The sequence below is a fragment of the Silurus meridionalis genome, chromosome 29, assembly GCF_014805685.1.
Source record: "Silurus meridionalis isolate SWU-2019-XX chromosome 29, ASM1480568v1, whole genome shotgun sequence".
NCBI classification, from domain to species: Eukaryota; Metazoa; Chordata; class Actinopteri; order Siluriformes; family Siluridae; genus Silurus; species Silurus meridionalis.
In genome coordinates, this window is record NC_060912.1 from 7,069,495 (window position 1) to 7,080,618 (window position 11,124).

Genomic DNA, 11,124 nt, shown 5'->3' on the forward strand with positions numbered 1-11,124 from the left:
ACATGAACAGTGGTCAATATGAGAGAATTTATGATCCTGTCAAGCAGACTAAAACATTAACATAAATAGGACATGTGGCCTTGCACGGTTACATGACATACAGCTGTTATCACTTAGAATGTACTTTTGTTGCCAGGTATTTAGACAATAATGGCTGAATGCTGAGTTAATTATTACTATATACATTTATGATTGAAACTTTGAATCAACAGAAATTTCAGTTTTGTCCTGTTTTCCCTGTACCATAATCAAACTAGGACTTTATCAGAGATGTAGGTAACCAGCATTCAGTAGTAGAACTGTGGATCTAGCTGCATGGTTTCTGCAGGTTTTACAAAGTAAAATTTAAGACTTTTTAAGAACAATAAGAATTACATTTAAGACCTATCACACATAAAAAAACACAAATATACTGTTAGGTCTTGGTTAGGGCCAGCTGCTTAATAATTTTTTTGCAAAAAACTTGCACTTCACCATAGCTGAAATATAAAATCTGTTTTACGTCCGTGGTCTGATCCGAGAGAGATTTGCAACTATAACAGAAAGCTGATTGGCTGTTGCATGTTGATCTCATTTGTAGTCGTAATACAGCGAATAATTTTTGGACTACCGAAAAAGAACTTTATTTAAATAAACATAGCGTTAGGTAGCGTTAAATGGACACCAGGAAATTAAGATCTGTTTAAAATTTTTATTTTAAGAGTTTAAATTTTAAAACTGTATTTTTTGCTTTTTACCAGACTTTTTAAGACCCTGTGGAAACCTGTATCTGTAGATTTAAATCTTTAAATGATCTTTCACTGGCCGAGTTTTTACTAAAATATAAACAGATGTGTTATTTATAATACTTGTACAAAGTACATGCGAGTGCACAAAAATTTAAGCTTTTACAAGAATGAGACCATGTTCTCTTTATTTACCTTAGCAAAAAAAAGCATATAGTATGGACAATTCAAAACCACTGAACTGTAGAAATCCTAAAACTGCTATTTCTGGCCACTGGAGCCATAAACACAGACACGTCATTAAAACAAACAAGTTTGTCTCTTAAAATGAGGTAAAGGACACTGGGCCAGGGAGCAGCATCCCTAAAAGACAAGACCTAATACGGGAAACATTATTCGGATGTGTGTGTGTGTGTGTTGAAGTCCATGAATCCAAATAACTTAGAGGTGAAGCTGTTTGGGTGGAGTAGAGCTACTGAGCATCTCAACTGCCTCTGGTCCTGTTTGAGGTGCTACTATTTCAACTTAAAAAAAACAAAAAAACAAAAAAAAAAAAAACAGTTGTAAGAATCAATGCAAAAAGAAAAAAAAAAAGGAGGGGTGTAATAAGGAAAGGATACAGCTTACATTTCACGTGTAATGCAAAAAAAAAAAAAAACTTTATACCGCCCATTAAGAATACAAATAGTAAAAGGAGTCTTAGAAAATAATTTACAGTCTTTTAGCTTGAAGGCTAACATCATGTGAGTATGGGACAAGTCAAATTCATGCATCCCTTTGGACTCGGGTGCTCAGGTTGTTTTCAGCTCTTCTTTTGGCCTTTAGAAAAAGAAAAAGTATCATCACACCACCACAAAGAAATAAGAAAATAGAACTATATTTATATAAAGATTCTGAAGGAAAATCTAATCTACTGCTGTTCCAATGTCGATGACTTCTAACAGTGTGTTATCATTTTAACTTCAACACATCAGACCACACACTACAAGCCAATCGTTTCAATTATTCACTTAATCACTTTCTATCCAATCTGCACTGCATTCAGAAACATTTCAATGTAAAGGTCATCTGACAGAGTGAAACAGCAGCTTCATGCCTGGCACAAAGAGAACGGCTCGCTAGAGTCTTGTTATTGAACGAGCAGAAACAAAACATACCACTCTGATGTAATCAAGCTATAACCAAACTCACCCTTTTGTATCCATTTTCTCTTCTGGGGTTTTCTCCTCCTCCTTCACGTCTACAGGGGGATATGAAACGGTTCATTAACACGTTCATAATTACATACAACCCTTATTCATCTGTAGTAAATGGTGCATGCGGGTCAGAGTTGTGGTGGTTCTAAAGTGTAGTACAGAAACACTGGAAGATTGGTGGGAGAAATTTAGGTACACTGATCCAGCTGCTGGAATGCTTTCTGGTCAGTGGAAGCAATGCCACGTGGACACACAAACCATGACAGCAAACAAAGCTTAGAATTAAACAGTTGTGATGAAAAATTTCTGTATGAAAAAAATAAATTTAAATAGTCAATACACTTTTTAGACAACCATGAACTGTACGAACTATACTGTGGGTTGATCGCTTAAGTTTAAGCTTTAAACATTATAGCAAATGTCCTGCAATTAGTATCTAAATGCAAAATAAAGTGCTGCTGCAAACAGACAATTTGAGCCCTAGTTGAAAAAGCAAAATGTTACATGTCCACATGGCATCAGAGCAGAAATCATAAAACCTGATCAAGAAGTTTGAGTCAAATTATTAAAAAAAACGCCAGCAATTTCTTCAACCCTGCCTCAAGTTTTTGGGGCAACAGTTTGGAAAAGACCCACATGTGTAGAACACTTCAGGTCTAAACTATGCTTTCCGTAAAGCTGACAGTGTTCGTGGTGCTCACCTTTCTTCTCTTCTCCATCTTTTTCCTCCTCGGTCTTCACTCTCTTGGCCTTCTTGTAGTTGGCTGCGTTTCTGCGGCCGCCTTGTCCTTCATCCTCGGAATCGGAGAACTCTTCGTCGCAGGCTATCCGTTTATCGTGGGCACGGACTGGCAAACACACGCATTTGAATATGGTTTTAAATAAAATACTGGCCGTATCGCTCAATGTGGTGAACACCGCTTTGTAAAATTAGTCCTCGGAAGAGAAACAGTTTGCAATGCACAATTCCAACAGTTTGCCCCTGCAAGCTCACTGCAGCAGCTTTGTTTACTGCAGTGCATGCCTTCTCCCAGACCACAGGAAACATTTATCAAACTCAGCTTGAGGCTTTTAGGCTTGTTTGTTAACACAAGATAATGAAAATAATCCTGCTGTTTGTCGTTTCCCCTCTTTTCCTCCACGATTCTGCAGAAATAACTAGGTCTCCCAAACTCACTCACATGAGGACTAGGCATTGAGTTCGTATCCATTAAGCATTAAATATTGATACGTTTTAATTGCTCCCCGGATGTGCTGGGTGTCAGATCAAGTAATATATGATACATACAGATGTGCATTAAAAACCCGAGTTTGCAATAATTCGGTCTGATTTAATTATACACCATAAAAAAAAGACCACTGCACAAATATGACTAGAGCAAAATAATTGCTTTATATTTATATGAAAATGGTCATTTTATTCAGACAAAAAAAAAAAAAAAAAAACAGGAGCATACTTGACAATATTGTGTGTAACCAGGCATGTTATATTTGGAGGAGATCCAAGTGGCGAGCAAGTAATTAATAGAATACTCACTGGGGATGCGTTTGTCTGGGTCATCCTCCTCGTCCCCGCTGTCCTCCTGCACAGCGTCCTCTGGGATCGCCTGCATCTGCACGCCGGGAGCGTGGGGCAACATGCGCAGATTCTCAAAAAGACGCTGCCTAAAACAGAAAATAAGCAAAATTTAAAGAAAAAAAAAAAAATACAAAAAGTCCAAAAAACAAAACAAAAAAAAAGTTAAAAATCAACAAGATCAACACACTCACTTGATCTTTTCTAGGTAGTCGTTTGTGTTCTGGTTGGTCATGTTGGAGGGACTGATGTGGAGCTTGAAGTCAGGCCCGAAATACTCAAAGTAATCGTTATATGGAAGCTCTGAAATCGCAAGAGCAAAATAATGACTATGGAGAACTGTACAAAATAATTACAGCACAACATTTATCCAATTTACTGACTGAACTGTGCATCTATTCACAGTGCAGAACTGATGAATACTTTAACCATTACTGCATGTTTTGTTCTGGCTACTTCAGAACATAGACAAAAGGTTGAAATCCCACTAAGACATTAGACAGGAGCCAAGTTCAACTAAACTAAATTATGAAATCTAATTAGAGAATTTTGATCAGATTTATAATCAGGGAATGGTTGGGGAACAATCAAACCAGTTAAAATTTGTAATATGACACTAGATTTTGGAGTGTGCTTGGGGAGATTTGTGCTCATTTAGCCACAAGGGTGTTAGTAAAATCAAGTGATGTAAGGTGAGGAGAACTGGGGTGCAGTCAGGATTCCAACTCATTCCAAAGGTGTTCAATAGGGATGAGGTCAGATCTCTATAGCAGCCCAATCAAGATCTTAATCTCCAAATCATGTAAACCTTATTGTAATGGAGCTTGCTATGTGCACAGGGGCATTGTACTAAAACAGGTCTGTGTCTCAAAGTTCAAGTGAAGAAAAAAACCTTCTATACAAAAAAATATGGCACATGCTTGGAAATGCCAGATCTCCCAATACGTTTTGTACTTAGTGCATTTTCTATATAATATTTTGAAAAACATATTCCTCATCTAGTATGTTCGTATTTTAATCACCACAGCCTTTCTTCATCAAGTGAGTTTTGTATTGGACAGCTCTTGCCTGAAAAAGTCTTAAATATAAAAAAACTTAATACATTTATTAGATCCCAGAGGGAAGACACCTCTACATTCAAGATGCAGAGTTAAAAGGCATAACAAAATCTACCAACTATCAGCACAGCCTAGGCCTATAGCGGTGCCCCATCCATTTGTGTTGTAAAATGTATTTCTCCCTGACATTCACCATTTTGCTTATAGCAAAATTACATTATGAACTAAACAATTGAAGCTTATATTACTGTTAGTGAAATCATAAATTATATATCTCATCGTTTGTAAAACAAAACTGCTAAATCTCAAATCAAGTGCAAAGACATAAAATATCAAAAAGAAAACTTGCCATTAGGAATAGTGCTGTCCAGGGCAACAGCTGTCTCGTAGGTCCAGCAACGAGCCACGTTCCTGATGGTGTAGCCTCCGCCACCCAGCATGAGCAAGGGCAGATTAAAACTCTTCATGTACTCGACACACTTCGCATGACCTGGGGAGCACACAGGCTCACTGTTAGCACACAAAAACACTTAAGGATACACAGACCTTTAACATGCGGATAAGTTCCAAGGCTGACCTTTGATGGTGAGGTTGAAGCACCCCAGCCTGTCCCCCGACAGAGAGTCGGCACCACACTGTAGCACTACAGCGCTCGGCTGGTACATCTCCATCACTTTGGCCATGATCTGAAAACATCACACATCTAATTGGTTACGCAAGATCAAAGTCCGAACGCCATTACATAAGCCCACGTTAATGACTTACGGGTTTGAATATGGCTTCGTAAGACTCGTCATCAATCCCATCCCTGAGTGGGTAGTTCACAGCATAATATTTGCCCTTTCCAGCACCGATATCCTGCAAGAAACTGGACGTTAGACAAACTGATGCCAAAAAGTGCATATTCTTGAGGAAAAAATATATATATATATATATATATATAAACAAACGAGGAAACAACTGCAAGCAAATGTTCCTAACCGGCAAGAAATTAATAGAATTAGTGTATAAATTCATTGCGATCTCCTACTTACTTTTTCTAAATTTAAAAACAATATAAAGCCATTGTGATAGCTGGAGCCCTGATACTACTGTAATGAACCAAAGACCAAAGACACCACTGCTTGCCAAAAGTTAATACTATAAAAAAAAAATAATTCTGGTTATCAAAAGAAAAGCACACAACTGGCTATTTAATTGGAAAAAATGGAAAGGAACACATCCTGCTGCCACTACATCAATAGTTATGTGTTGTGGGTTTTTTTTAATTGTTCATTTTCTGTTTTAAGGGTATGTACAATGTCTACCATACACCACCTTATAAATCAGCTGTTACTACAAAACCAGTACTATATTAGAATGAATGCTTTAGTCTAAACCTGTTATTTGCCACACAGCCGGCACTGCTGCACGTAAAATGACTGATCTGAGAGTTTAGCAACGTGTTGGTACGATACCAAGAGCATAATAGGGGAATAAACAACAAAGTCCAACACCTATAAAAAAAATTTAGCTTACTCTGAGGTCACCAGTGCCAGGAAAGTACTCTCCATACTTATGGAAAGACACGGTCATGACACGGTCCGTGGTGTAGAAGGCCTCCTCTACTCCATCACCATGATGGATGTCGATGTCAATGTACAGAACTCTTTGATGGTACCTGATAACATAATTCCAAAGACACCAAGACTTATCAGTTCAAATGGCTGGTCTAAAAAAATTAAGTTTGTTAATGGGATAAAAACTATAAGGACTAAACATCCTAATGACTTTACGTTCCATTATTCAATCAGCTGCGAGTTCCAGAGTAGATAATTTCTAACATACATTTACAGAAAACAGTTAAATACAAACACGCACCAAATGTCTTTACTGAACAAAAAGTCATAACTAGGTCTTGGTTTCTGAGATGAAGTGTACAACACTGATGATAAACCTCTGAGAACGTTTTAATTAATGCCTACTATACCTACTATCAACATCTTCACAATTTAACTACAAACACTTATGTTCCAATGAAATCATCCTGCCACGTTAAGTAATATTTCTGCTTTTGGTAAGTGGCTTCTGCCAAATGTCAAACGGAAATAGAAATGACCATCTAGTAAAGCGGCAAATATTTGATTTTTAATACTAATAAGCTGCATGTCATAACGATTCCAGCCTTCATCAGGCTTGAGGTGAAAACCCTGAGCAGAAGACGCACTTGAGCAGTTCCAGGATGGCCAGCACGATGTCATTGACGTAGCAGAAACCAGATGCCTCCGACTTCTTGGCATGATGAAGGCCGCCTGCCCAGTTAATGGCGATGTCTGTCTGCTGCTTGTTTAGTTTTACGGCACCGGCTGGACACAGAAGCACAGTCTTTAATCATCTGTATTGGGTTTGCCATCTAGGAATTCTGCGAAAAATAGAGACACCCAACCTGTCTAGACACGAGCACTTACCCACAGAGCCGCCAGTTGAAAGCTGACAGAACTCAAACAGGCCGTCAAACACGGGACAGTCTTCACCCACATTAACTGAGGGAGAAACATAAAAATGAGCACATTAGCAGCGAAATGTACAATGAAAAGTGAGCAATTCACATTGATATCCCTAAGAGAGATCTCTGGGCAATTTTTTAAACATTCTATTAAATAACTTTTCTCTTTACAATAAAATCATTTCACACTAGTAAATGGCATACAAGACCAACAATTAGTCACAGGTAGCATCATCAAAAAGCAGACACGTTTGTTCATGGCTTACTCCCCAGCACCTCATTAACCATCGCTCCAGTTTCAAACTAAGACATAAGAGAAAACTGCAGGGGGGTTAATCATGGTCTGATTAGTCCTTGTTTTCACAGTAATCACTGAAGCCGAGCAGCACTATGGTGGTGTAAAAGATCATTACACCTGAGCACTACTACTGAATTTATTTCTGTAGAATTGGTTACACAATTTATACAGAGCCTGTCAAAAGGTGGGTAAAAACCTAGTCCTAATTATTAATAATGCTAATTATTTTTGAGACAGATATCAATGTATGCAACAAACTGAGATGTAAAGATTTACTTTGACCAAACAAATAAATAAATGTACAGATGTTGAGCTTAAACTTTACTAAATAAATTCTCCTTCCGCATAAATAACAGCGCTAGACGATGAGATTTCTTTTTGACCTTGAGAGCCAGTTTATCCCAGAGCAGTTCAATAGGATTTAGATGCAGCAGCTGGGCAGGTCATTCCATGATAGAGATCACTCCAGTCAACTGTTCGCTCTCTAAACAACTCTTACAGATCTTGGACGTATGCTTCAGGTCATCATCTTGTTGCACGGCGAAGTTTGTTTCAATTAGCTGCAGTCCAGGTGGAATTGCATGTTGTTGAAGTATGGAATGGTAGCCATTTGGTTCAGTATACCTTTCCCCCAGAATAGTCTCTAACCTTCCCTGCTCCACAACAACACCAACCATTAGGTTTTCACCTCCATGTATGACTGTGGGTGTAAGGGCAGGATCTCCTATTAGAGAATAAACATCAAGACTCCTCTGTCCACAGAAGTTTCTTCCAGTCAAGGTCAATCAAATTCCTTTGTTTCTGCCTTTAACCAAGGTTGTTGCAGATAAACAAAAGGAACATGCACGTGTCTCAAGAACCATAAAAACTAAACGTCTATATTTAGGTTTGGCACTGTAAACGTGTAAAGGAATTCCTTCATTTGCCTGTGTTGCTCAGAAATATTAAATACAATAAGTATTACTGCCTTGGAGATCAAATAAATAACAAACTTACACACTTCACTGTAAATCTGAGCCCATGCTAATTCTACCAGCACCATTCCACATGAGTCAAAAGGTTTGCCTCTGTTATCTGTACCATCAAACTGTGGTCAGAGTGGGTGCATATCTGCAGTTGATGGAACAAACTGCATATATGAAGAAATCTATTGTTAGGTAAATCTATTGTTGATAGATCCACTGGCTGTTGAGATTTATACAAATGAAATGTGTTGAAGCAAATGTATTGAGGATTGATAGGCAGATTTCGAAGTTAATTTCATGAACATAAAAGCTTTTTCTGAGAGTTTAATCACTGCTTTCCAAGGACAAGTTCTTCAATAAGACGAGATAGACAGCAGTCTCATCTCTGAACTTAAACATTGATGGGGATACTAGCATACGGGTATGCCACTAACGTTAGCATTAATATCCAGCTGTGTCCTGGGGGCACCTCTGTAAAAACAATTATGGCTATAACTTCCACCAAAAGTAATAGTAGTTAATTTGACTTTTTTTTTCGTGTCAGAAACAATAAAATGTTGCCCAATTTTTTTTCTTGCCTTCATAAATTCAAAATTAAGGCATCACAACACACACTTGGATCAAATTTGCTTTTCAATTGTGGAGGGAAAAAACAAAAACAAATGCAATGCACATAGACCATAAACATTTACAGCAACCAAATTATACATCCATAATGGAAAAAAAAGCCGTTCTTTGTTAATGCTTGAGGTCAGGGGATTTATGATTCATTCTCGACTTGAGGTCGTTAAACTGAACTTTTTGGGTGGGTGTGTGTTTGTATGGGATTTGTACTTTCATAATTCGGTGGTTTAAAAATACTTTGAGAATGTGTGCACCGTTTCCAAAGCATCCAGGCTAGAAAGTGCACTCACATCTCTGCATTTGCTTGCTGTACTCGGACATGTTGTCTGGGCGGATGGAGCGGAGGAACTTGATGTAGTCGTCGCTGTGATATTTGGTCATCTCTTCAGCGTTGGCTTTATGAGGCCTCTGTTGAACGAGAAATACAAACACACACAGCATTGACTAAGTTTTTTTGTTTCACGCGCAGTGGATCTCAATATGGAGGAGTTACCAATAAATGATCTTACGTAGATCTCCATCTTCCTATAGAGCCCATAGTTGAGGAGGAGGTTGTGGGTCATGCGGATGCGGTGAGGCTTCATGGGATGACCCTGGCCATAGTAATAATTCCCAACATCACCTGAAAGGATGGTTTGAATTGAGTGTTTACAAGAAATATGAAGAATAGTGAAAAAATTGCAAATAATGTATAAGTGTTGTTTTACTTTGTAATGTTTGAAAATGTGGAGGGAAATTTGCACTGAAGGAAACCTGCACATCCCGGATTATTACCGCGTAATTGTTCTGCCTAGATGCCTAATTCAATACATCCTCAAAATTCTGAAAAACTTGTACAAACATGTAACATTTATTCATTAATTAAAACCTGAACACTGCATGGCAAATATTCTTACAGAAACTCAGTCACCTGTAAGAAAACTTCCTGGGTTTTGAAGCTAAACTTGCCACCTATTCTCTCGCGCAGGCGTGTTAGCATGCTAGTCACGACCTAGCGCTTAGCCTTTTCAAAATAAAAAATCCAAAATTTTTGGAAATAACGTTAGAAATACTCTTTTGACCGTGTTCAAAACTAAAACCTGACGCCGCAAATGCATTCGACGTCGTTAATGGTGCGGAGTGTGAATCTTGCTTGTTAGCTTTGCTAGCTAACGTGAAGCGCATCATGCTAACCGGCTAAAACCGAGCTAACAATCAAGCCAGAACAGGAAACCGATTTGTCCAAAGTCTAGCAAAATGGAAAAAGGGGGGAAAGAAAGCTCATTTTAATCGCTGTGGACGTGGAAATAGGATTCCGAGTCACCGTGCCCGGTTTCTTACCGTCATAATAATAGCAAACTTTCTTCTTTGTTCCTTGGGAAGTCAGCGCCATTTTAGCTCCAGTTACAGTCTGAGGCTGAAGCCTGCCGCTCGCTTCAACTACAACCTGACTCCGACCCTCTTGCACCAATCATCGTTCAGCTTTTCGTCCTTATGGGCGGGACATCGTGCCGCTAAGCCAATCAGCTCCTTACACTGCTCCCTTAGGTTTCCTTACACTTCTGCCACTTTTAGTTCAAAACTCTCTGGTGCTATGGGGAATGTTCTCCAGTTTAACTAGTTTAAAAATACTATTATTGTCCAAATCATCATCTATCGTATGTTATTTAAAAAAAATATTCTGCAATATAATTATATATGATATAATTTGCTTTCTTTTGATTGCCATTGTCCAAAACAATGGGGCACAAATGGGTGCCCAATTTGCCCAGAAACAAATGAGGATGTGGTTTTCTAGTTCTAATGCAATTTTTTTGTAATGAATCAAATATAAAAGGTGTGCTTTTATAGCAAATAATAGTCAATAATTTCAATTTATAAATGCACGATGCATCTGATCATACTGTATTTTAACAATTTCACTGCTTATAGTTACATGTAATGATGTTTAACTCCATTAGACAACTTGCTATCACTTATAACAGCAATGTCTTTCCATCCTCAGCCTCTCATATCTAATGAAGCCAGTAAGACAAATAAATTTATATCCAAACATAAACGCAATGTGTCCTGTCCAAGAGTTTGCCATGGTGGGAAATGTGCTGATCGCTACAAAGAGCTTACACTGGAGACTCCTTCAATAAATGTTAACTAGACCCCCCTTTACAGTGAACTGCACTGTCACATTAAAGCATCAACACACAAGAAAGATTGCTGA

The 11,124-nt window shown here is 38.2% G+C and overlaps 1 protein-coding gene across 1 annotated transcript; it reads right to left on the reverse strand.

Moving 5' to 3' along the window:
- Nucleotides 1-896: 896 nt before the first annotated feature.
- Nucleotides 897-10,382, reverse strand: hdac1 (histone deacetylase 1). Its single transcript, XM_046844315.1, has 14 exons — nt 10,248-10,382; nt 9,437-9,549; nt 9,218-9,335; nt 7,003-7,077; nt 6,762-6,900; nt 6,074-6,215; nt 5,321-5,413; nt 5,133-5,241; nt 4,905-5,045; nt 3,692-3,800; nt 3,459-3,586; nt 2,623-2,769; nt 1,917-1,965; nt 897-1,544 (listed from the first exon to the last, which is right to left on the reverse strand). The coding sequence occupies exons 1-14, from the start codon at nt 10,297-10,299 to the stop codon at nt 1,517-1,519; spliced, it is 1,443 nt and encodes a 480-aa protein (XP_046700271.1). The 5' UTR covers nt 10,300-10,382; the 3' UTR covers nt 897-1,516.
- Between the last annotated feature and the right edge of the window lie 742 nt (nt 10,383-11,124).